At 33.6% G+C, this 24,986-nt stretch overlaps 8 protein-coding genes across 12 annotated transcripts in view; 4 read left to right on the forward strand and 4 right to left on the reverse strand.

Moving 5' to 3' along the window:
• Positions 1 to 63: 63 nt before the first annotated feature.
• Positions 64 to 756, reverse strand: LOC109601065 (probable DNA-directed RNA polymerases I and III subunit RPAC2). Its single transcript, XM_020017271.2, has 4 exons — positions 713 to 756; positions 541 to 619; positions 384 to 484; positions 64 to 330 (listed from the first exon to the last, which is right to left on the reverse strand). The coding sequence occupies exons 2-4, from the start codon at positions 553 to 555 to the stop codon at positions 129 to 131; spliced, it is 318 nt and encodes a 105-aa protein (XP_019872830.1). The 5' UTR covers positions 556 to 619; positions 713 to 756; the 3' UTR covers positions 64 to 128.
• A 231-nt stretch (positions 757 to 987) lies between these two features.
• On the forward strand, positions 988 to 7,109 carry LOC109601049 (PHD finger protein 21A). Of its 3 annotated transcripts, XM_020017254.2 has the most exons (9): positions 988 to 1,060; positions 1,743 to 1,835; positions 1,953 to 1,985; positions 2,043 to 2,111; positions 4,238 to 4,365; positions 4,422 to 4,692; positions 4,748 to 5,087; positions 5,143 to 5,322; positions 6,375 to 7,109. In XM_020017254.2, the coding sequence occupies exons 2-9, from the start codon at positions 1,749 to 1,751 to the stop codon at positions 6,947 to 6,949; spliced, it is 1,683 nt and encodes a 560-aa protein (XP_019872813.1). In that variant the 5' UTR covers positions 988 to 1,060; positions 1,743 to 1,748; the 3' UTR covers positions 6,950 to 7,109. The 3 variants fall into 3 exon arrangements, with proteins under 3 accessions (XP_019872813.1, XP_049825967.1, XP_049825966.1); XM_049970010.1 differs by lacking the exon at positions 988 to 1,060 and having other exon boundaries at positions 1,254 to 1,835; positions 4,434 to 4,692; XM_049970009.1 differs by lacking the exon at positions 988 to 1,060 and having other exon boundaries at positions 1,258 to 1,835.
• Positions 7,110 to 7,417: 308 nt separating this feature from the next.
• On the forward strand, positions 7,418 to 9,848 carry LOC109601051 (ER degradation-enhancing alpha-mannosidase-like protein 2). The gene is made up of 8 exons (XM_020017256.2): positions 7,418 to 7,580; positions 7,632 to 7,742; positions 7,798 to 7,983; positions 8,039 to 8,282; positions 8,336 to 8,441; positions 8,500 to 8,724; positions 8,781 to 9,185; positions 9,245 to 9,848. Exons 1-8 carry the CDS (start codon positions 7,489 to 7,491, stop codon positions 9,790 to 9,792), a joined length of 1,917 nt encoding a protein of 638 aa, XP_019872815.1. The 5' UTR covers positions 7,418 to 7,488; the 3' UTR covers positions 9,793 to 9,848.
• A 68-nt stretch (positions 9,849 to 9,916) lies between these two features.
• LOC109597239 (zinc finger protein 569) lies at positions 9,917 to 12,130 on the reverse strand. Its single transcript, XM_049969787.1, has 6 exons — positions 12,051 to 12,130; positions 11,739 to 11,865; positions 11,441 to 11,690; positions 10,975 to 11,388; positions 10,503 to 10,922; positions 9,917 to 10,453 (listed from the first exon to the last, which is right to left on the reverse strand). Exons 2-6 carry the CDS (start codon positions 11,841 to 11,843, stop codon positions 10,107 to 10,109), a joined length of 1,536 nt encoding a protein of 511 aa, XP_049825744.1. The 5' UTR covers positions 11,844 to 11,865; positions 12,051 to 12,130; the 3' UTR covers positions 9,917 to 10,106.
• Positions 12,131 to 12,637: 507 nt separating this feature from the next.
• Positions 12,638 to 14,356, forward strand: LOC109607216 (inhibitor of growth protein 1). The gene is made up of 6 exons (XM_020023734.2): positions 12,638 to 12,969; positions 13,027 to 13,233; positions 13,285 to 13,405; positions 13,464 to 13,588; positions 13,641 to 13,853; positions 13,911 to 14,356. Exons 1-6 carry the CDS (start codon positions 12,834 to 12,836, stop codon positions 14,021 to 14,023), a joined length of 915 nt encoding a protein of 304 aa, XP_019879293.2. The 5' UTR covers positions 12,638 to 12,833; the 3' UTR covers positions 14,024 to 14,356.
• Positions 14,357 to 14,802: 446 nt separating this feature from the next.
• LOC109607217 (uncharacterized) lies at positions 14,803 to 16,413 on the reverse strand. The gene is made up of 3 exons (XM_020023736.2): positions 16,196 to 16,413; positions 15,664 to 16,140; positions 14,803 to 15,605 (listed from the first exon to the last, which is right to left on the reverse strand). Exons 1-3 carry the CDS (start codon positions 16,335 to 16,337, stop codon positions 14,860 to 14,862), a joined length of 1,365 nt encoding a protein of 454 aa, XP_019879295.2. The 5' UTR covers positions 16,338 to 16,413; the 3' UTR covers positions 14,803 to 14,859.
• A 311-nt stretch (positions 16,414 to 16,724) lies between these two features.
• Positions 16,725 to 20,360, forward strand: LOC109597238 (uncharacterized). Its single transcript, XM_020012885.2, has 12 exons — positions 16,725 to 17,241; positions 17,298 to 17,369; positions 17,752 to 17,959; positions 18,012 to 18,095; positions 18,154 to 18,374; positions 18,424 to 18,546; positions 18,602 to 18,758; positions 19,295 to 19,431; positions 19,482 to 19,549; positions 19,608 to 19,914; positions 19,963 to 20,104; positions 20,158 to 20,360. The coding sequence occupies exons 1-12, from the start codon at positions 16,880 to 16,882 to the stop codon at positions 20,245 to 20,247; spliced, it is 1,971 nt and encodes a 656-aa protein (XP_019868444.1). The 5' UTR covers positions 16,725 to 16,879; the 3' UTR covers positions 20,248 to 20,360.
• Positions 20,361 to 22,136: 1,776 nt separating this feature from the next.
• Positions 22,137 to 24,986, reverse strand: part of LOC109597233 (AF4/FMR2 family member lilli) — a 55,324-nt gene continuing 52,474 nt past the window's right edge. For all 3 annotated transcript variants that reach the window (XM_049969568.1, XM_049969569.1, XM_049969570.1), the window contains 3 exons: positions 24,864 to 24,960; positions 24,432 to 24,801; positions 22,137 to 24,373 (listed from right to left, as the gene is read on the reverse strand). In XM_049969568.1, coding sequence (XP_049825525.1) covers positions 24,261 to 24,373; positions 24,432 to 24,801; positions 24,864 to 24,960 — 580 coding nt within the window. In that variant the 3' untranslated portion in view covers positions 22,137 to 24,260. The remainder of the gene's footprint in view (positions 24,374 to 24,431; positions 24,802 to 24,863; positions 24,961 to 24,986) is intronic.

The following is a 24,986-nucleotide window of genomic DNA, read 5'->3' on the forward strand; positions in this document are numbered from 1 at the left end:
AAAAATTATGTAACAATAAAAAGTTTTAATAACAAAATTGGGACAATTAAAAATAAAACAAAATTAAAAAACAGTCGTTTATTAATAATAATAAAATTTAATAAAAATATAATTTAGATAAAAAATACTTAAGTAGTGTTCGCCTGTTGGTCAGTGAACTCCTTGAAAGCCTCCACGAATTTCTGATCAGTTATGTCGCAAACCTTGATCAGATCTTCTAACCCCCTTTTCAGTGCATCCACTGCTTTGCCCTTGTGCATTTGTATCCGGAAGTGCATTTTTGATTCAGCCGGATGTGGAACTGTGTAGCCACAAAACTCTACATCCGGACTAAACGTAACAATTAATTATCAAAAAACAACAGGTGTAAAAAGGGTACTTACTAACTGGAAATCACACATCTTAGGGCATTTCCTAAAGTGTGACCTTCGTCTTGCATTACGAAGGTTTTGTTGGATTCGTCTGAGGTTTCGCTCCCAGTTAACTGTAAATTAATAAAGGATATCATAGCGTGGCAATGTTTTTTAATGTGGTCCTTACCTGAGCAATCGGCATGTTTCTAATGTTTACAAAACTTGTGTTTAATTGAGGTTAGGTGTGAATTCTTCACTTACACTGCCTGCACATAAATAAGACATACACATTGATCACAATGTATAGTGTATATAAGATAAAAATGGCTTATTTGTTTATTTTTTTTTTTGTTATTTACCTAGCTCTTGCACTTATTAACACATGACTTAATAAATTATTTGAATATAATAAAATTTTTCAATGAAAATATTGCCAATATAAAAAATAAAATAAATCATCTAACACAAAAACTCTTACATAGATCACATTTACACTAACTTGTAAATCAAAATAAATAATTAATATCAAATCTAATTAATAAAAATACATGTATTTTAAACATATTAAATTAAAAGTAAATACTTGAGTATTATTTTAAAAGTTGGTATTATGAGGCAATAAACTGTTAAACTTCTCAAAAACCATTATTGGTAACAAATAGGTTTAATTAACTAAATATATTAATAAGCCACAACAAAATATTAAGGTGAGTTTATAATTATATTTATAATTATAAAACAGTCATTTTGAGGATTGTGAAACATGTTTTGATACATTCCTTTGTGTAATGATTGAAAACAGTTTTGAAAGTGTTCTGATGTTAAAATCAAAACAAAATTCACAAATAACCCAAGAAAATAGTTACAGGTATGTAAAGAAGACGAAGTTTCATATAAATAAATTTAGTAAAATAGATTCAATTGTCAGTTTGTAACAGATCAATTTATTTAATTTAAAAAACCTTTATTAAAACAATCGTTAACCATAAGCATGGCCATAGTTTACTAATTGAATAACTATAATAATTAATAAATTGCGTAAGTTGAATCATTTTGGAAGAACGGCCACGCGAAGATCGTACGCTCGTGACTTGCCGAACACGACCGATGGCCGTTATCGTCGATAATTTGGAGTTTGGTAAATTATATTATGGACATTTATTTATCGAAGTTTATGATTTTAATTTGTTGTCAAACTATTGTAAAGTGGTGTTGGCGGGTTGTTAGGGTGCGTACGTGCCCAGTGCCGACAGTTGTGCGTTAGTTAGCGTCTCCGTTGGAAGTTTATATCAAGTATGCGCCTCGCACAAGTTTAAGCCCGGCCGAGCACAACTATTTGTCCGTGGTGCACGTTGATTCCACTAATTCCGTTTTATGGGACTGTTGCAGAATAAAATGAAGGATCTGGAAATAAGCAAAGAATTAAAATGCAACATAGAGTCGAACCAGAACCAATTGAAAAACGCTATCTTCAACCACCAGGTGAGTTTTCCTTACTATTATTTTTTTTCGTCACGTATTATGGAATTCGAAACGCGTTGGACAAAGATGTGCTAACATATTTTGTTATGTAAATAATTTGAAAAAATTTTTTTTCAGATCATCCTGCAAAAAATTAAAGACGGATCTGAGGTGAGTAGTAATTTACTTGTGTTAATTAATTTTTTTTAATACTTATTATATTTTCAGCCAACAGCAGATCAACAAACTGAATTGATCAAAGCTGAGGAAGAAATAATTTTGATCGGTCTTCAACAAGTAAGTGATTAATTGAATGTTATATACATTGACATCGAACACTAATACTGTCACATTTATTAATAATCAAATTTTTTATATTGCTCAATAATTTTTGAGGGTTATTAAAACTTGCAGATTGAGTTTTTATTGATTTGTTACACACGCAGATGCATAAGATTTAATGCGAGCTTTTAATAGGTTATGGTTTGGTTAAAATGCGACGAATCGATTTGCGATTTGTGTTTTTGATGTTTGGTTGTTGAAAAAATGGAGTCTTTTAGGTTAGTTGAAATTAAAATAATTTGGGGTCAAGATATAACCTTTAATTTTTAATATATTTGTCTATTATTTATTACAAATCATTAGTCAAATATCAAAGGGACTTTTTTTGAGTTGTGTTTATCTTTTATCTAAATATTTGAATAATAGATTAAGAAAATGAGTGAAAACAGGAAAATTGATATTTATAAAATTTAGGATTATATTCCTTATTTTGATATATTTGGGTTAAAATTATACAAAAGTTACATAAGAATATAGTTTATTATATCAAAATATATCATAAAGAGAAAAATTTATGTAAGTATAAAGTATATAGCTGTACTTATAGTGTCTTATTTACATTACATCATTTAGTAAAATGAGTCAATCTCAAAAATATAAGCAATAACTTACAAATATATATATATATATATATATATATATATATATATATATATATATATATATATATAAATTATATTTATTGATTGTGTCATAGAAAATTGAATTTGTCAATTACAGAAGTGAACTTCAAAATATCAAAAAGAAATAAATAACTTTTGCTGCCTAAAGAAATTTAACCTAAAAGGTTTTACTATTTAATTGTAAAAAATAAATCTAATTATTGACATATAGAATTGTATTGACTAATAAATAAACGAATACATTTTACAAAATTTTTAGTTTAGTTAGCAAATATTATAAAAACATTAATACTAAATTGATTGTAATGTTTTTAACAATTAAAAAAGTAAAAAAAAAATAAAATAAAGTCTGGTGGTTAAATGGAATTTTAACGTATTTTATTATTATTTTATACAGTTTTATTATTTAATTTAATTGTAAAAGAATAAATCTATTTATTGATATAACTAATTTATAAATTAATAAATTTCATAAAATTTTTAGTTGAACATCTTACAAATATTAAAAAAATGTTAAAAAAAATTGATTCGATTTTATTTAACAATTAAAAAAATAAAACAAAATTAAAAAGCCACAGGTTATATGAAATTTTAATGTGTGTGTATTATAATTATTTTATACAGTTTTATTATTCAATTTATATAGAATGGTACAGCTAAACTTATACTATCTTATTTACATAAAATAGTAAAATAAGTCAATATCATAAATATAACCAATAACTTACAAATATTGTATATAAATTATATTTATTGATTGTGTCATAGAAAATTGAATTTTTACTACTTAAAGTAATTCGTCCTAAAAGTTATATTAAAAAAATAAATATATTAATCAGTTTCTAATAAATAATTAATAAATTTCATAAAATTTTTATTGTTTAATTTAAATGTAAAAAATAAATTGATCATTTTCATAACATTTTTATTTGAACATCTTACGAATATATAAATACTAAAACCAAATTGATTGTATTATATTTAACAATGAAAAGAGTAAAACAAAATTTAAAAATCACTGGTTATATAAAATATTAATATGCGTATTATAATTATTTTATACAGTTTTGTTGTTCAATTTAATCCTAAAAAATTAATTTAATTGTTGACATAGAAAATTGTATTAATTATTAAATAAATAACATAAATTTTTTAGTTGAACATCTCATCATAAAAAAATACAAATATTATAAAAATAATATATAATTATAATTAAAAAAATAATATATAGTTATAATAATTTTTTTCAGTTTTATTATTTAATGTAATTGTAAAAAATATTTGTCTATAATAAAGTGTATTAACTAACAAATAAATTAATAAATTTCATAACATTTTTAATTGAACAGCACCTGAATTTGATTGTTGACATAGAAAATTGTATTAAAAAGTTAAAATTAAATATTAACTTTTTATGTATTTTAAATTTTTAATTTGATATTTTTTTTATATTTTCAGAAATCCTTGCTGCAACTTCTCAGAGATGAATTCAAGTCTAATCAGAAACTTCAAAAATCGAGTCCCGTGAAAAACGGCAACGATGATAAAAAAGCAAACTTATTAAACAGGAATCGGAAACAAAATATGTAAGTCACATCTTTATCTGGAAAAAAAATATGAAATATCCCGATATTTATTTTAGTTCATTGACCAGATCTCCGTCAGCAACAAACGACGATGCCTCTGAAGACTCGGTGGACAATGCGTCGATCGAATCGTCGACGATGGACAGGGAAAAACGTCCACTCAGTCCGCACGACATGTCCCAAACCGAATTCCTTAGCTACTTCAACCTGTGCACCCACGACGTCTACAGGGAGATGCAAAGTAGGCGGGTGGAACGGAAGAGACGCAGCACCGCCAATCCGCATTTCCTCTACGGCGGACGCGGCTACGAATACACTTCCACCGGAGTTAGTCTTTTACTTCTACCTATTGTACAATTATTATTCCGATTTTTCGTTGCAGAAAAGGAAACGTAACGCATACTTGGTGTCGGGCATGTCCCCGCCCCAAACACGCCAGTCCACGAAGCGTCGCTCGGCCGCCGAGAAGGCCTCCCCGCCCCAACCGTCCAAACAGTCCGCCCCGTGGCCACCCGCCCACAAGGACAAAGAGACAGCGGCCGCGTCGGGCGCCGCCGTCGCCGCCGAGCTGAAGAACGGCACGGAGAACGGCACCACCATCACCACCGTCTATCCCTCCTTCCCGGCCATCCCGAACCTGCCCAGCGGGCTGATTATCGAACGCGTCAGTCCCGGGTCGCCGTCACCCGACTCCAAGACGTGCATCAAATGCAAACAACCCGGTAAGGTGTTTGACTTGAGGTGCGGCGGACTGTGCTGATTGTCGGCGTGTTTTAGGTGCGTTGACGGTTTGCGAGGTGTGCGCGAACGGCTTCCACGTCAGCTGCCACAACAGGCCGCTGACGCAGACGCCGCGCCAATGTCCCAGGTGCATCACGAGGGAGGTGCGCACCGTCGGGTCGCTGACGGTGCCCTCCGGCATGACCGTGTCGTGCATCCATCCATCGGACGTCACAGGTTAGAAACAATCACACACAACTACCCTCTGTAAATACAGTTTTATGTGAGTTTACATGTTAAATGTGTGTGGTGTTCTTGTCGTAGCATTTTGTTGCCACTTTGATTTGGTACATTTTTTTAGTCTTGAGTTGCTGGTTATTTATTAATTTATAGTGACTAGGATTTTGGTACTCCAAATAATGCTTTTTATAAACGCTTGCACGTTTCTAGTAATTCTATAGAACTAGATAAGTCAAGTCGTTTTACATCTCTAATTAGATACAGGGTGATTCACCCACAATTTATTAATTTGACCTTTATGGACAACGAATTTGAAATTTTTCTGAGAAACTTGACTTGAAACTGCTTATTTCTCCGGAACTATATTTTCTGTGAACACACTGTATATTTTTAGATTTTTAAATTCTACATGTAATCGCAAGCTAAATGGCTATATCTAAACCAAATAGTTTTTGAGTTATTTTTTTTCCAAACAATTTGAAAGATTGATGGCCTACCTAAAATGTCTGTAAAGCTTTTAATTTGGATCCTGGCAAGTTAATTTTTGACATACACTTTAAGCAAGGACCATTCTATAAGGTGTTACTATTATTACCTCCAAATTTTATATGGTGTTTAATTATCTAAAACATACCTAATGTTCTATTGAAAATATCAAACTTATTGATGTTTTAAGATGTACAAAATTAAACGAAAATAACGAACACCCTGTATAAAACCTGGAAGTACTAATAATGACTTCTTCTAGGATGTTCCTTGGTTAACGTGTACTGCAGAAATTAACTTGTCTCCATTGTCTATAGACATTTTAGTTAGACCATCAATATATCAAAACATTTTGGAAAAGTATTAATAAATCAAAAACTATTGGGATTAGGTATAGAACATGGTATAGCCATTTAATTTTCAATTTTGTTGAAAGTAAATTAGAAAAATAATTCAAGTCAAGTTATAAAAGTTATATAACAAAACATTTGACTTGTCTTCAAATATTCTCAGACTTTCTGCAATAAAACATAAACTTGAAAATATTTTGTTCTTGTTTCCAGAAAAGGTGAGGGACAGAGACGCCCTCCTATCGAAAAACGAGTCGTTGAACGCCGAACTGATCAAACTCCAAGACAGACATACGGAACTGACGATATCATTAAAATCGCAACAGTCTCACCAGCAAGAGTTGCTGATGACGCAGCAAACGACAGAACAAAAGATTCAACAGATTTTCAAGTTTATTAACGCCGTTAAACAGCCGGAACAAAAACCGCAGGAAAATGATGAAGCTGAGGTTGTGGAAGAACCGGACAATAAACTTCAGTTATCGATTAATTCGGAGGAGTGTGATGATCCCGAAGAGGCGAATAAATCTGGAAATTCGTCGTGTAAATCGGTTGATTCGCCTAAAGCACAAGATTCACCGTGTAAATCGGACGATTCACCGAAATCGAGGGATTCGTCCTGTAAATTAGATGATTCACCTAAGTCGAGGAGTTCGTCCTGTAAATCGGATGATTCACCTAAATCTTTTTGTAAATCGAGTGATTCGCCTAAATCAATGAATTCGCCGAGTAAATATGATGAGTCTCCGGATCAGTCGATTAAATCGGATAGTTCACCGACTAAATGATTACTTCCGTTATTGTTCGGTTTCATATCAGGATGTTAAGTATTAAATTTTATTGTTTTAAAAGTTTTACGATGGATATTTTTGTATGTGTAGATATATTGATGTTTGATTGTTAAGACTGAAATGTTAAACTAATTTTATAATAAAAAATTTAAAATAACTGTATCACTTATTATTATTATTGCTATTTTAACACTGTGTAAAAAAGACTTTATGATCATTATTATTATTGTTAATGTTTCAGGATTTTTATCTTGTTGAGATATTCAAAGCTTAGATTGTCAGTTGTTAATTTGTCATTGATTGAATGATGAATTATCAACAAAATTTAATTAAGCACCTTATTTACAATCCAATCGGTGAACATTTTTAAAGAAAATAGTTTGAACGCATTGTATGTTTTTATTTTCAGATTTTTAAATCTTATATTGGCAACCCTGATGGATTTGTTTACGCGTAAACGCGACGTCAAAAACAGCTGATTGCCGTCTAAAATGCATGTTTTTAAATGTATAAAGTAAATAAATTAATTAAATAACATGAACCTGCTAAAAATAATTTACTCATTAATATTCCTTCATCAAGTGCAATCGCGACGCACCTATACCAAAGACGATGTAGCTAAACTAAGGTGAGAAAATCAAATTCCAATTGGAATCGTATTGCATTTTAATTATTACAGAGACGAAGTGAAAGACATGTTCTATCACGCATATAATAGTTATTTGAAATATGCATATCCTTACGACGAACTCAGACCGATTAGTTGTGATGGTGTGGACACTTATGGCAGGTAAAACAAAGTGTAAATGTAACCAAACTGTTGAAAAAATTTGGACGAATTTTAGTTACTCCTTGACACTCATAGACGCGTTAGACACATTAGCAATTATGGGAAATTATTCAGAATTTCAGCGTGTTGTTGATATATTAACCACTAAGAAAGATTTTGATGCCAACATAAATGTTTCGGTCTTTGAGACTAATATCAGAATTGTTGGGGGATTGTTAAGTGCACATTTAATGTCACACAGGTAAAACAAATAAGATTTACTTAAATAATTTTATCTAAAATATTTTTGTAAACAGAGCTGGTGTTAAATTAGAACCAGGTTGGCCCTGCAACGGACCTTTGCTGAGACTTGCAGAAGATGTGGCAAAAAGATTAATAGTAGCCTTCAATTCTAAAACAGGTATGCCATATGGAACTGTGAATTTACATTCTGGAGTGCCACCAGGTGAAACTACAGTCACTTGTACAGCTGGTGTTGGCACTTTTATTTTGGAGTTTGGCACTTTGAGTAGACTCACTGGGGATCCACTTTATGAAGAAGTATTGAAAAATAGTTTTATCATTTTCACAAAGTTAAAAAATTGTTTCTATAGGTCGCTCTTAATGCGTTGTACGCTTTATTCCATCATAAATCTCAATTGGGTTTGTTTGGCAACCATATAGATATAGACACTGGTAAATGGACAGCTCAGGATGCAGGTATATTAACTAAAAACATCCTTTTGAAGTATTGAAAGAAATTGTTTCATTTCCAAAGGAATTGGTTCTGGAGTGGACTCTTACTTTGAGTATTTGGTCAAAGGATCAATTCTGTTCCAACGACCCGAATTGTACGAAATGTTTTTAGAAGTAAAAAAGTCCATAGATAAATATTTAAAGAAAGACGATTGGTACATGTGGGTCACAATGAATAAAGCTCAGGTCACCTTGCCTGTGTTCCAATCTCTGGAAGCCTACTGGCCTGGAGTATTAAGTCTTATAGGTAATTAATTGAGCAAAAACTTTTAACAGTTGTCTTAAAAACCGTTTTATTATCAGGAGAAACGTCCAGTGCGATGCGTACGCTACACAATTACCATCAGGTGTGGGGCCAGTATGGTTTCACACCCGAATTCTACAACATTCCACAGTCGGAGGCCGGAACGAACCGCGAAACGTATCCGATGCGTCCCGAACTGATCGAATCGATAATGTATTTGTATCGGGCAACCGGCGATCCGTTTCTGTTGGAGGCGGGCGAAGATATACTGCGCAGCATCCAACACAGTGCCCGCACACCCTGCGGTTATGCGACCATTAAAGACGTACGCGATCACCGCAAGGAGGATAGGATGGAGTCGTTTTTCCTTGCCGAGACCACCAAGTACCTCTATCTGTTGTTCGATACCGATAATTTTATTCACAACCAAGGTGATCATGGGAAAATCATACAAACACCTAACGGTATACATACGACAATTTGTTTCCTAATTACTTAAATTAACATGTTTGTTATATTGAAGGGGAATGTATAATAGAAACGGGCGGTTACATATTCAACACAGAAGCACATCCCATCGATCCGGGAGCTTTGAGATGTTGCCACTTGGACGACACCACCAAATTGTACGACTTGAAAGGATTCCAGGACAAAAAGGACTTGTTCAAAGGCGAACCTTTAAGAAAACGACCCAATACTGTAGTAAAACAAGAAACGGTGGCGCAAGATACAAACGTCACACACGCAATAATCACAACAGAATCGACTAGTTCTTACATTAAGCTAGAGGATAACGATAACATCAGTAAAAAAATAAACGCGGACGATTTTCCAGACGACAACGACAGTTTCGTGAACGAAACATTGCAAGTAACGCTTCCGGAAATCGTGGATCAGATTGTTTTGAACACAAACAAGAAGTTTGACCCACAGGAAATGCTAGAGAGGTTCAGGAAAGAGGACAGGTTTCCCAGGAATTCCACTTGGGAGCAGAATTTTGGCGTTATGCAGTGCAAGGCACAACCGTTCTTGCAAAAATTGTCGATATGCGGCGAGTTCTTTAATAAATAATTGTTTTTTATAGCGTTTGTTTAATAAAAAAGAAAAATTATAACAAATGCCGTATGGTTGTTTGTTTTACTTTAATTTAAAGTGTGATTGATATTCCTTTTATCTAAAAATAATATAAACCTCATTTGTAATAACAAACAATTTATTTGTAATTATAATTCAAAGAGTTGTTATCATTTTCATTCAGTCCTAATAAGAGTAAACAGTATGTAAATGATTGTATATAAATTCTATCCTAAGTAATTTAAAATATTCATTTGATAATAGTTATATAAATAAACGACGATGAACAATGTAATACTATCACAAAATAATTAATGCAACCTCATATGACTTAAAACCGCCCACGTGGAGCTAAACATTTTACCACAAATCTTACACTCGCAATTCTTCTCTTCAATAATATTGTGCTTATTTTTCTTGTGCACCCTCAACGAAACGTTCTGTCTGAAACCTTCGCCGCATAATTCGCACTTGTACGGCGCGTCATTGGTGTGCTGCCGAACGTGAGTGCGCAACGCGAACTTGCTGGAGAAACCTTTGTCGCAGTGCTCGCAAATGTGGGGACGCAGTTTCATGTGCGTCATGCGGATGTGTTTGTTCAGACAGTAATGGGTGAAGAACCCCTTGCCGCATGTGTCACAAATATGACTTTTCTCACCTGGAAATCGACTATTAGATCTGTTCAAGGATTGTTTGTGAATGTTTACCTGTGTGCTCCTTTCTAATGTGCAACAGTCTGGAGTAACTCTTTTTGAACACCTTGTCGCATTGGCCGCACGGGAACTCGTTAGTCGAGTGCGTGTAGTACAAGTGTCCCCTTAAACTGTCGTGGTTCTTGCACGTGGCGCCACATAAGTGACACACACTTGGACCGGCCGTGTGGGACAGCACGTGCTTCTTCAGGTTCGAAATGGTGATCATCGCGTCGCAAATTTCGCACTTCTTGCGCTTGTGCACTTTGAGGTGTACCTCGTAACGACGTCGTTCCTCTTCGGGAAACGTCTTGCCGCATTCAGGGCAGCAGTACTGACCGTTGACGGGTACGTCTTCCATCGCAGCGTCACCAGTGCTCGTCGTTGCTTTCGGCTGGCTCGATTTGCGTTTCGGTGCTATCAATTTTTTCTGACCTACAATCAAAATTGTTATTATGGCATATGTCAATGTCAAGTAAACAATGACCTGTTAGTACAGCTTTTTGTTTCAGATGCGCCTTTTCCTGATGAATGACGAACAGCGACTTATACTGAAAACTGGCGTTGCATTTCGTACAAGACCACGTTTTGAATTGGCCATTGTGTTTCCCAATTATGTGGCTTTTGTACAGATGCAAGTTGCCTAGTTTAGTGTCGCATATGTCGCAGTATTGTTCTTCCAAAAAGTGATTTTTGACGTGATCTTCTATGCTCAATTCCGTCAGGTAGTCCCCGCATATTATGCAACTGAACAAGTTGTCTAGCTGTTTGTCTGGTTCATCTTCTTGTTGTTCACCATCTGCTTCACCATCTGAGTTTTCCTTAACTGGTTGTACCATGTTTATTTCTTCCTCCTCCACTTCCTCTCTGGTCTCATCAAATAATTCATCTGATATTTCACCTTATAACACAATCAAAATTACAACACAACTCGCCAATTATAAACATCTTACCTTTAATTATGATTAAATCTGTTTGTGTTGGATCACCTAATTCACATTCTTCATCACTGTGCTGACTTAAGATAGATGGTTCAAAATCCTCCTCAATCTTAATATTAGGATTATCTTCAATTGTGCATTCAATCAAGGCAAATCTTTTATTAGCATCAATAAAACCTTGTTGAATACCGTATGCTAGTTTTAAATTCAGCCAACATTTGTCACATACTGTTTTCGGCGCCGTTTCATCGTCTTTTGTGAACTACAATTGAAACATGTTAACAAAACTTAGCAAACATTTCTAACATACCTTTATTGAAGTTAAACATTCCAACATGTGATAACCATCATCTTGGGAAAGATCATGTCTGGTTACAGGAGGGTCTAAACATAATCTGCATAACTTTTCCTGCATTTTTAGTTTCCAACACAAAAACCTATACAAATCCTCTTGGATATTATAAAATAAATATAAATTATAGTTGTTTTGGGTTCTATTTTGTCACTATTTGTCGTTTTAAACGCGGTGAAATAGTGTCGAAAATTAGTTGTTCGTCATCAATTTTATGATATATTATTTTCGTTTAAACCTCATATTTACTAATTATTTCATTGTGTTTACCTTCTATGAGTGGAAATTGATTAAAAGTACTTGGTATATACCAAGCCTAAACCCAGAAATTACGAAAACAACATATGAAAGTAGATAAAATTTGACCTACTGAATAGTTCGGAATGGGTTGTTTTAGGTCCAATGCTATTCAAAAAAGTTATTGTGAAGTTAATTATAAAAGTTTTCGGTTAAATAATAAAAATTCATTAATAATTTAAATGTGAATGAATAAAAGTTTTTTGTTTATTGTATTTTTCGAATATTAAACGACTGGACAATTAATATTTGGCAACATTGTAAGGAACTTAAATTCTAGTCTGTTTATGTAGTAATTATATTTATACTGAAGTATATAACATAATTAATTTATATTTTTACATAAAAGAAATCTTATTCGTGAGTCCATTTAAAAATGCTAGTTGTAGAACATCTATATTATGTTTTGTGTTTTTTATTATTTAATAATTAATAAAACATCTACATTATGTCATTTGCGGCGTTGCCACATGTATACAAATTTCATAGAATCGTTACTTCAACAACTTTCTAGTCGTTAGTAAACAATTAGAACAAACAAAACACAATCTATCAACTATTAAACTACTTTCCTTAGCTCTTTTTACTATCAGTCTATAACTTACCCAAGTACTTTACGGTGTTCAAAAGTGTTCGTATTAATCAACAACAACGAAACGTGGCAACGTTTGAACGAAGCGTTTGAGGTTTCTAAAATATGGAGGGCTGAGTTTAAAATTCCTGCGTTGGGAACAAGTCATACAAAAACCGGTGATAATGTTGAACCAAGTGACGGGGGAGGCGGCATATTCCGCCACGTACGTGGAAAACTATCTGGACTGCGTCGAAAATTTGCCAGATGAGTTACAAAGGTTAATTTCCCGAATGAGGGAATTGGACGTTAATTATTTGGGTATTTTGAACGTCTGTAAGCTGGAAAAGGGTGTTTTTGTTAATTTTTAAGTTTTAGCGCGAGTTAGAGACGTAGCAAATCAAGTACAAACATGGAAGAAACTGACAGATGAGAACCCCAAGCGAGCCAGGGTTGGGGCCAGGATACAACAAGCCTTGATCGCCGCCCAAGAACTTGGTGACGAGAAAATGGGTTTGTTGCAAGCTATATTAGATAAAATCGAATCAAAGACCAGGATGCTGGATTCTGATTTAAAGAATTTAGGTTTGTTTATGTGTGTGTTTTGATCACAGTGAATTATAAGTTTGTTCTTAGATTTTGGAAAAGAAGATGTCGTGACCAGTGAGAATAAAGAACAGCAACCTCCAACCAATAACTCAAGTTCAACGAATAATTCAGTACAAAACAATGATAGACCTTCAAAAAGATCCAGGAGGTAGGATTAGAACAATTTTTACTTTTCACAGTTGTTCATTGATTATTTGTAATTGCAGAAATAGAAATGAAACTTTCTCAGGCCTGGAAAATAATCAAAATGACAGTGTTCAACAAGAACACACATTAAGAAGCACAGTTCCAACAAGTTCAAACTCCAACAACCAGAAGAAAACTGCTGCTGGTAAGTAATTAGCAAAATCAAACATGCAATTGTTCAAATAAATGTATTTCAGGAAAGAAAAAGAAGAGGAAGACAAGACAAGTCCCTCAGGCGCAGAAGGAAGAGTCGCCACCACGCGAAGAAGAACAGGCCATCGATCCGGATGAGCCCACTTACTGTCTGTGTGATCAGATTAGTTATGGAGAAATGATCATGTGTGACAATGATTTATGTCCAATAGAGTGGTTTCACTTTTCATGTGTATCACTTACAACTAAACCCAAAGGTACTGAATGTATGCTTTTGTTTCTTGATATTGTTTGTAATGTTTTTTGGTTTTAAGGTAAATGGTATTGTCCAAAATGCAGAGGAGACAGGCCTAATGTCATGAAACCTAAGGCACAGTTCCTAAAGGAGCTAGAAAAATATAATAAAGAAAAGGAGGAGAAAACATAATTGTTGGAGATCTGAATCATTCATTTATATATAGAGTTTTCTTTATCTAACAATGTAAATATTGTATCTGCATTTTTTATAGTCTGATAATATCAAGTACTTATAGGTTTATGTTTAACAAATTTTATTAATTTAAGCTAACAAATCAACCAGTTTTTAATTGTTGCAATATTTGAATGCTGATGAATATTTAGTTGAAATGTGGTTTCTACTGTATTATATATCTCTTGTCTTGTATGATCATACCTGCTGCGTTTCAGGGAACCAAACTTACTTTAGGATTACTTGTTTTATTTGTCTTGTTTCTTAGATTAATAAATAATTCATTTGGCATATTTATTTTTTAATAAACTACATGAATCATATTTGTGCATGATTATTATGGAGTTGTTGCAAATGAGCATACTAACAAAAAATATTTAACATGTTTCTTCTTTTTCTTTATATTTTTTCCAATTTTTTTTTTTCTATAAATACGTCTTGATGTTTACTTTCATCATGTTTAAGTAATCTATATAAGCCAAGCTAACAAATTAATTTTAACCTTTTTTATAAGAGGATGAATTATTTTAATTATTTTTGTTTGGCTTTCTTGTGAGATAAAAAAAGTGTATTGACTTTTGAGCTAACCATTAGAAATTCCTGAGCAATAACTTTTTTTATAGTAAAGACTGCAAAATTTTTAAAAGTTGTTAGCTATTTGTATTTAAATAAAATAAAATTTGGTATAAAATATTAATATGTGCTTTTTTTGCTATGTGGTTAATTATAACAATAAATAGAAACAGTAAATTATTTATTAATTCTAATATAACAAAATAAAAATTTAACAATGATTATTCCCACATTCCTTTGCTTTGTTTGATAGTATCATTATTCTCTCTCCTGGTCCTGGTGACGGCACTCGCCTCGCCCTTCGCCACCGCCTTCTTCGCCCTCTCCTTTCTATCCCTCGCGCTCATCTGCTTCTTGATCCTCTTTTTAATCTCGTCGGGGTGAATCGTGGTGGCCGTCGATCTAACGCTCCTACTTTCAAACTGTTCGTCCGAACAATCTGAGAAGTCCGACTGAGAATCTACGTTTAAGTTTTTCATCCTGTTGAATATTTCGTCTGTCGTGTTTATTATCTGGTCATTGTTTGTAGTAGTTTCACATTCATGGAAGATTTCCTGTTCCTCAGTTTCTTCTTCAGATTTATCCTCAGTTTCCTCTTCGGATTTGTCCTCAGTTTCGTCTTCACTGTCAATTCCCAGTTCCAAGTTTATGTCCTTAGCCATTTGTTTTGTGAAGCCAGAACACAAAACTTCGGCGTCCAACGCATCGCTTCTCTGTACGTCAGAAAATTTGGGGTACAATTCGCTTTCATAATCGAAACGCTTCTTAAAAAATGTTTTTATACAATTAACGTCTCGATTAAAGAAATATTCGGCGTTCGGATGTTCTGTTGAAATCATTTGAGGGAAATCGATGATTACCGGTTTCTCGTTTTCGTCCAGAATAATGTTGAACTCGTTGAAATCGCCGTGAATTACTCCGGAATCAGCGAATTTAATGATGAGGTTCATTAAATCATCATATAATGCTAATAATTGGAAAAACGCATTAATATTTATGGTCAACATTAAAATACTTTTACTCACCTTCAGTGTTATTGACTTCCATAACATGCGTGAGTAATTTGCCGCGTATAAGCTCCATGACAACACAATGCCTGTTGAAATCAATGGGTTTTGGAACTGGAAACTTCCTCTCATACAAAGCTTTCATGTATGCAAACTCTTTAGTGGCTGAAATGCGGGACAAATACAACCAAGAGGCGGACTTTCTGTGTTTGTGATAATCCCTTTTGTCCTTAACATTTCGGAAACACGTCCGGCCCAGCCTATGCAGTTTTAAACATACTTCTTCACCTTCTGGGTTTGCAACTATGTAAATGTTACTTTCTTTTCCTACTCCAATTTGATTCCCAAAAGAACTAATGACGCTTCGTTTAGTCAAGGAATGAAGTGCCAAATAATCGTAACCAGCATTAGTGAGTCTGTAACCATCATATTTTTTACCACGTTCGTAGCTTAATAATCTGTGTTTGCACAGATCGCGCAACAACTTGTGGACACCTAAAATAATATTAATTTATAATGATGTACGAGAAGTGTGCGAATTACGTTTTACCTCCGTGTTGCAGATTGGCAATCGAAGCAGCCATAGGGCCGGGCACTAACTCGTGGTTTTTCATGCCCATTTCGATTGCAGTCAACACGCGGAAATCTTCATGCGTTAAATAACGCATCATGCTAACGTTTAACTTTCCCATTTTTGAGCTTGTGCTGTTGACAACATAAACACATGCACTTGACAAGTTAACCTCAAAATGGAACCGTAAAATAACAAAAATGCAGCAGAACTACCTGTCATTGACGTAGACGGAGATATCTATGAAATGAACATTGTTTGTGTATGCAACTAAGATTACACTTAGTTCAATTTACAAAAATATTACTGGTTAAATTAAAATATTTATTGCAAAAATGAATAAATTAAAAATAATCTGATTCTATTAATAAAATAAACAAAAAGCACGGGACATGTTATTGTTTACGGGCGTAGTTCAAGTTGTGCGTCAGAGATTTTTTCTCCAGCAAATTACAAACATATGTGTGTATACACTTGAAAACATAACCCGAACGTATAGTAGATAACACAACAAAAGATTAGCCAGTTATCGATAAACCAGATTGTTTTAGTTGTGTCAGCGTATACGAAACAAACCAATCGTTTTTTGTTGAACGTAAATTTTTTGTATCGTCAATTTCATTGTTATATCCAGTTTGTTGTTACCACATTAAACAATACGAAATGGACAGCAGACCGTTTTTAGATTTCTTAAGGGAGCACTGCGAAATCAGGAGTCAGGTGACCGTATTGTCGCTTAATAGGGTCGTGTTTGCTGACATGGTCGTTGAAATTGGCGAGGCTATTTTGGATAGGGATTTGCACAAAGCCAAAAAAGTTTTGACCAAATGTATGACCTTTTTGAAAACAGAGACAGAGCTACAAACCTACAATATCAAGCACCAACATGTACAAGTTGTGGAAATTTTGTTTTGTTACTGCTATTACAAAACTAAATCTGATATTGAGGAATGTGCCAGGTATTTTAGAGACACTGAAAGGTTCATAATTTTGATGGGCATGGTACAGTTTGCTGAGAGCAGAGGGTATATTATTTAAATTTTATTAATTTATTTCATTTTTATCATGATTGTTAAATTAGGGAAGAGGACAAACTTCTGGAGAGCCAAATATCCTTTTTGAATGAATATTTGAATGAGACAAGATTTGCCAGGTAAAAAATTATACAATGATTAATAAAGGGAAATTGTAAACATGTTAAATTGTTATCAAGAAATTAAGAGATGATTAATTAACATAGTTATTAACAAATCCATTGTTAAGTCACTTTGAATATTTTCATGGTGAGACTAATAATGTTTAGTCTTTTATTGCTTTACAGATTATTTACACCTACAACAGTGCAAATTTAGATAAGAAATTTCAATGCTGCATTCAGTAATTATTTCATTTCTAAAATCTGGCGACAAAAAATATTTTAATATCATGTTTTTAATTAAAAATTGTTCTTAATAATGGATTAAAATATGGTGTATGTTAAAAATTATAAATTACAATGTATAAATATAATAAAATTGCTTTATTTAAATAAACAGTGATGAGGATGATTCATTGATCGAGAAAAAAATCCGGTCCAAAGCAGAAAAATCATTAAGCCCAGACGGTACGCCCAAAAACAAGAACAAATCAAAAAAAGGGAAGAAATCAAATTTAGACAGGACGTCATCGCCCACCCAAACTTTATTTGTGAACGGCAATGATGCTGAAACTTCATTTGAAAGAATCGAGGATGCGACCAGTTCCGTACGTTATCAAACTGCGGTTTTATTAGTTTTTATTATAAACGTATTTTTAGACATTGGTAATACGCGTACAAAAGAAAAAAGATTCGAACGATTTTGGCACGCAAACTGAAGCAAGAAAGGTCACACACAAAGGGGTAAGAATTAAGACAGATCAACTGTAATAATTCAATTAACAATATATTTTTTAATTAGATACAAGTGGACACAAAAGCGCTGTTGGATTCGGAGATTTTAACGGTTGTTCTGGATATAAAAAAATCCATTGACACCACAAACAAACGTGAACAAGAAATGGAAGATCTAAAGGAAAAACTACAAAAGTCGCAGGACGAAATGAGGAGTTACAAGCAAAAAGTCGACGAAGAGTATCAAAAGAAGAAGAACAAAGATAAAGCAGAGTACAACAACCTTAAGTACGGTGTTGTTTCGCTCGTAGTTCTTTTATTAAAACTGTTCTTTTAGGAAGTCACTCACCAAGCTGGAACAGGAGCTTAATATGTGCAAGGGAAAAATCCAACAGTCCAATAATACCATCCAAAACCTGCTGAACGCACGCAGAAATTTGCAGAACCTATATTTCAACATGTAAGTAAGCGGGAGCACGTTTTTACAATCTTCTACACTTAATCGTTGCGTTTAGATGCGAGAAGAGGATAAATCAGACGCTACACTTCCTAAAGGTGATGAAAAAGTACGTAGATCGGGACATGGTTTGCGATTCGGACGAACATTGTACGAACTTAAACGTTTGGAAGGCTCATAAAGACAAGATCAACACTGACAAGAGTCTGTATATGGTAAGAAAATTCACTGACAGCTACTCAGATAAAAATTATTTCGTTGACAATGTTAATATTAAAAAAATACATATTTTGCATGCTTTTATACTTTAAAATGGAATATAACTTAATTTTTAAACAAAGGTAGAAGGGTAATATGTTGTAAAACCGACAATTAAACTTGCTATAATAGTTTTATCTTAAATTTCAATGAATATTTTATTCAGAGGCACTTTTAAACGTGCCTCTTCGCGCCTTGATTAAGTTTAGGCTACTGTTTTAATGATAGGGGAGCTCAGGTCATTGAGATGACTCCTCCAAATGCCGACACAAACGAAGTTCCCGAACATAGCCAATTTTTCAGTTTCAAAAACTACTTGATTGGGTGCGAGTTTGGTGGATTCAGTTGTGAAAAGATTTTTAATACTGCATCTTTTTACTTCGTACTTAATTATGCGTAATTAAAAATAAAATGTTTTTTTTTGTTTTATATTTAATGAACACACACTAGTAAAATTGGTTCATTATTGTTAATTTATTTTATTTTTTCTAAGATGCATTTTGATACTTTGGAGAAAGCGATCAAAAACGGGAAAGATTACAACGAAATGGACTGGTCGAAAATAACGGATGTGTGTAACGTCGATCTGTTCACTAAATACGTCGAAATGGCCATTCAAAAGGGTGAAAGGTATTGAAATTGGCCCATTTATTTACAATTATACAATAGTTTATTTTTAGAAAACTTGAACAAACGAAAAGACAAAACAACAATCCGCCCATTCCAAATAGACAAACATATCTATATGGTAGTCAGCTTTTGTAATGCCGTTAACTTTATTTTATTACTTGTGTGTTTGTATACAGATATGAAAGATATCCCGGAAACGATAACTGTTAGGGCGACTCCGGGAACATCGACGGAGCATTTCGACGAAGTGGAACGTAAGCGGACCCTCCAAATGTACAAAAAGGAGCCTATTGGGAAGGTACCACCGCCGGAATATGAAATGTCAGAAAAAGCTTTATATCAGTATCTAATGGATAACACGGGGATGAGTGAAGATGTGCTTTGTTCTGTCGTAGTTGACATAGTTTCGAAGCGAAATACGGGGATTTGCGGCATGCGTAAAGAGGAAATCCTCAAAGAAATCAAAAAGATGTTCGAGTCGAAGTAGGTTTAACTTGTAAACGAAATTCAGATGTTAAAATTGGTTTTCAGGGGTAAGAGAAACTGGATAATGCCGAATGAAGCGGCGAGTTGGCGCTACGAAAATTCGGATAAAAACTGCACGATTTGTCTGGACGATTATTCGGCCAAGACTTGCTACACTTTGCCTTGTATGCATAAGTTTCACAAGAAAGTAAGTTGTTAAAAACATACGAAAGTTAATTGAGTATTAACCAATACTTGTAGTGCATCCAAAAGTGGCTAAAGAATAATAGTTGCTGTCCGATTTGCAGAGTACACACGGTGCTCGATGATGATTTTCCGCCGTTGGGATAAGTTTAAATTTCTATTTTTTACATTTAACAGTATTTTATTCATTTTTAATCTTATGACTTTGTGATAAATATTATGCATATATTTTCGATATTTATATTTACGATATTTTTCAGCAGACTAAATTTAAATAAAAATTAAAAATGTGTTTTATTGAAATTGTATATGTACATTGACGTATTGACCAAAAAGATATCAATTTTTTATTTTTGAATATATTTTAAATAAAGTGTATGGTAATTCCGTCGTTTATCAACAAGAAATCTAACATGGCATACGGCCATGTGAGATGTCTTGTTGGTAATACTCATCTCGAAGATTTTCGTGAGCGACTAATACTAAACAAACTCTCACTAAAAGTTCTCGTCTTATGGTCCTAATACTCGTGTTAATGGATATCTGTAACTCACTACTCGTTTCGAAATGTTTCGTGGGCGATCAGTACTAAACAAACACTCAGCAAATAGTTATCGTCCTATGGCCCCAGTACTTACTGTTAATGAGTAATTATAACTCATCTTGAAGTTTTTCAATACTAAATAAACCCTTAACTAATAGTTCTCCTCTTATGATCCTAATACTCGTGTTAATGGATAATTTAACTATCTACTCGTCTCGGAATTGTTTCGTGGGTGACCAGTACTGAACAAATCCATGTTGATGAATAACTAAAACTACTACGTCATTAAAACCCATAACTAATTGTTCTCGTCTTATGGTTCTAGTACCCATTGTGTTAATTGATAACTATCACTATTTACTCGTCTCTAAATGTTTTGTGGGTGACCAGTACTAAACAAACCCTCAGCTAGTAGTTCTCGTCTTACGGTCCTGGTACTCACTGTGTTAAAGGGTAACTATAACTATTTCGTTTTTTATTGGCAACCGATACTTTTTGAAGCTTTGAAGTTTCAGTACACCCGTTGAGCGATAAAGCTTAATAATTTTCGATATATTCCAATATGTGACTGCATTATTAAGTGTCTTATTTCAGATGAAACAGTTTTTAAGCGATCTATGATTATATTGAAAGAAGACAAGTAAACTGGACAAATAACGAAAACAAATTATATCTAATGTAAGACTGAAACTAAATAAAAGATTTATATTATTTTGTTCAGTTTAAAAATGAAAATAATTTAATTTTGAAAAATCCAATGAACTAAAAACCGTTTTAATAATTTTGATAATATACAATAATGAAAATAGTATATTAAGAATATTACAGACTCATAACTACAGTGTGTACTGAAATAAATAACAGTTTTAACACGTTGATATATTTTTGACTGACTAATACTGTAAATTAATATTTAATAATAATGAAATTAGTCACATTCAACTTGTTAAATAATTTTTATTATTAGACACATTTCTTGTGTTATGTAACGTTGTTTACCTGTGTGATTCAATTTTAAACGACGCAAATTTATTAGGTAGATTTACAAGGAACAACTTTACTCCTACATTAAATAAATAGTAATTTTCAATACGCCATTTAGGTATTTTCAGTATAGGAAAAAGGAATTTATAGGAAAAGGAATTTCACCTGTACTTTCACAAATTGGGAATAAAATATTAATTTATATATAATTTGATAAATTAATTATTTAGGGAGTAATAAAGGTATGAATAAAACATTCGCTAATTATAGCAGATATAATTATATTTAAAAGAAAAATTAGGTCCTTTTGTTACATACATCACCTCAAAAGTATATCCGTAACGTTTCTGTATAATTAATTATGTACAAGGTACTTGTTAGTGGTAATTTCATCTTTAGGATCTAGACAAGGTCACTTTGAGTTGTAAACTTTATTTATTTCCTTTGTCAACATCACCAAGACCAAGTTTGGTTACAATTCGATCAAAACGAAATAAAACAAAATAAATATATAAATAAATTAATATATTTCAAACAGAAAAAACAATTTTTGTCAGTCGATATGTATATTTTATATTACAGGAAAAAACAAAACTGAAATGCAACAATAAAATGATGCGTTCGAAAATTTCATAGATGCACAATTAATATCATCGCCAATTCGTATACACTCAAGAGATTTATTTCCGTTTTGGTCCCTCCTAGCAGCCTACTTCTTTACTTTTTTATTTTGTGATGTCAGCATCCAATTTTCCATAACAATCAAAAAATAAACATTCAACGCAAAGCTTTCAAAAGTCTCACACAGATCCCGGATTGAAATCTATTTTTTTTATAACAATACGTCAGTTTTCAATCCGGGATACGTCACAAAATTGCGTAAAACGTAAGTTTGTAACCAAACTTGTCTCAAAAGAATCGAACAACTGTCGTTAACCAAATAAAAAATACAATTGGTTCGGTAGTAAAAAAATGGCCCAGACGTTTTCTTTTGATTCTTTTGATTATTTTTTCCCCCGTTTTTTGATTTTGAGTGTATGCATAAACTTTTACTCCCTCCCAAATTCTCATACAAAATACTTGGAAGATCTATCGATCAACAAAAACACGTCATCATAATGAAAAAGTAAAATAAATTAAACAACAATATAATATAAAGTAAAAAACGCGACAATTTAATGTGTTTTGTGGTTTTTTTACGTCTTAATAATGACCTTAATGGAAAACAACTAATCGATAAAAAATTAAATAATAAAAATGTACAAGATATACATATACATGGTACATATGCACACACGACTCGGACGAAATTCTTTGCGAAGGTAAAATAACTGATCCAACACTGTACAGGGCAAAGGCGAGAGCGACACAATGAGAGACACACTGCTTTTAAATTATATAATCTCGAAAAACGTACAATATTTAAACGAATCATCAGTCTTTTTTTCTTTTCTTTCAATTCTTTATACAATTACCTAACAGTGTTTGATTTTTTTCGGGCCAAATCCATACTGACAATAATAATAATAATTGCAAAGGTGAGAATAAATTGACAAATAAATTATTTGATATATTATTGAAATCACAGTTCAATGTAGTTTTAGAATTAACCATTATTTGTTTTTGTTGTAAAGTTAACAATTCTACGTCCAGCTTTAGAAATTTGAACAAAGGGTTCCTTATTTAATTGACTCAATACAATTTAGTTAATTAGATATGTACAGTCTTGTTAATTCATAATTATTTGATATTAATTGTTTAATAAAATTATTTCAATGATAATCTATAAAAAATACACGGATATAAAAATAAATAAGTCAATGTATATAAAAAGGGTGAAGAAAGAGCAGCTTTTTAGATTGATTTGTGTCGCCCGCACGGAGATTGAAACGGATCATTATTTTCCGGGCAGAATTCACGTCACCGAGTCGAAATAATCTCTAAAATATATCTATGAAAAAAGTTATTAACAATGACCACTTGATTTAACATTAGTTCTCTTAAATCAAAAAAATGAAACTAGAGACATCCACAACCGAGTGAGATGTACGGATTTGTTTCGCTAGGCCTTGAGTTTTTAGATTTGCTTCATTTCACTAGTTTTTTTTTTGCAGCATTGTCATAAATATATTATATAACTTTTTAGCGTACATTATTTACACAAAAATATACAATTGGAATTTTACTATGTTTGTTTTTTTATAATGTATATGTAAAAATATTACTTATAGTACTGCACCCTAAGTCATTAACTAGAAACTCAAAATGTCGATCACAAAGACTCTAAACTTTAGGGGGAACGTCTCCGTTCCCCTTATTTATATATAAAATCAATCTAAAAAATTCGGCACCATTGCCATATTTCTCTAGGTAAAAGTCCCTAACACTAGCGTATCATAAATATATCAATATATATATATATATATATATATAATTGTATAAAGTGTGTTCCGGTAAATATGTTCCAAGTTTTATTATTGGTTATGAATCGCGCGCTGCTGGTTCCGCGTTTTGACAAATTGACTCGGTGCAAGTTTTCTTTGGCATCGTACATCGTTCCTCTTCCTCCTCCTCCTCCTCCTCCTCCTCCACCTCCACTATGTACAAGAAGTCGTCCGTGCCGCTCCGACGACTAGCGTTCCCGCTTCAACCGGTTGATGCCTTCGCGCACGTAACGCACCAGGTCGATCAGCGAACTGTGCAGCGTCAACGGTTTGCACTGCCGATCCAGTTCGATAAAGAAATCTACAAACAAAAACCCACACGATTAAAACCAACTCGGAAACGTCGATCGAAAACTCACCTTTATTGCCCATGTCAGCCGCCTTCATGACGAGCGCGTCCGCCGTGTCCCACAGCTCCTGATAAGAAATCTGATAGGTGAACAGCTGGTTCTGTTTGGCCATCGCGTTGTACACGGACAATGGCAGCCACACACCCGGACCGCCCGGATGGTGGACGGCGGCGGCCGTCGAACACACGGCTGGCGGTTGGCCGCCGCGTCCGGCCGCGTGCAGCTCGCCACTCGAATAGCCCGACGATTGGCTGCCCACGGAGCCCACGGAACCGGCGGGCGACGGGGTCGGCGACAGGGCGGACGGCGTGCCCTGACCCTGCTGCTGCTGTTGCTGCTGCTGGGCGGTCGGCGTCTGCTCTTGCGTGATCGCCGGATTCTAAAACAATTACAATTTGTTAGGTCATAATACAGAGGGGGTTGCTTGCTTTGGGACTTTACCTTGGCAATAAAATCGGACCACTGTTTGACAATATCTTTGGCCTCCTGTCGGCGCATTTTGAACAACTTGTAGTAGAGCAGTGCCTGACAGCGGTAACTGGAATGAAACATACGAGATTTAAC

This window comes from Aethina tumida, chromosome 7 (assembly GCF_024364675.1).
Source record: "Aethina tumida isolate Nest 87 chromosome 7, icAetTumi1.1, whole genome shotgun sequence".
Lineage (NCBI taxonomy): Eukaryota > Metazoa > Arthropoda > Insecta > Coleoptera > Nitidulidae > Aethina > Aethina tumida.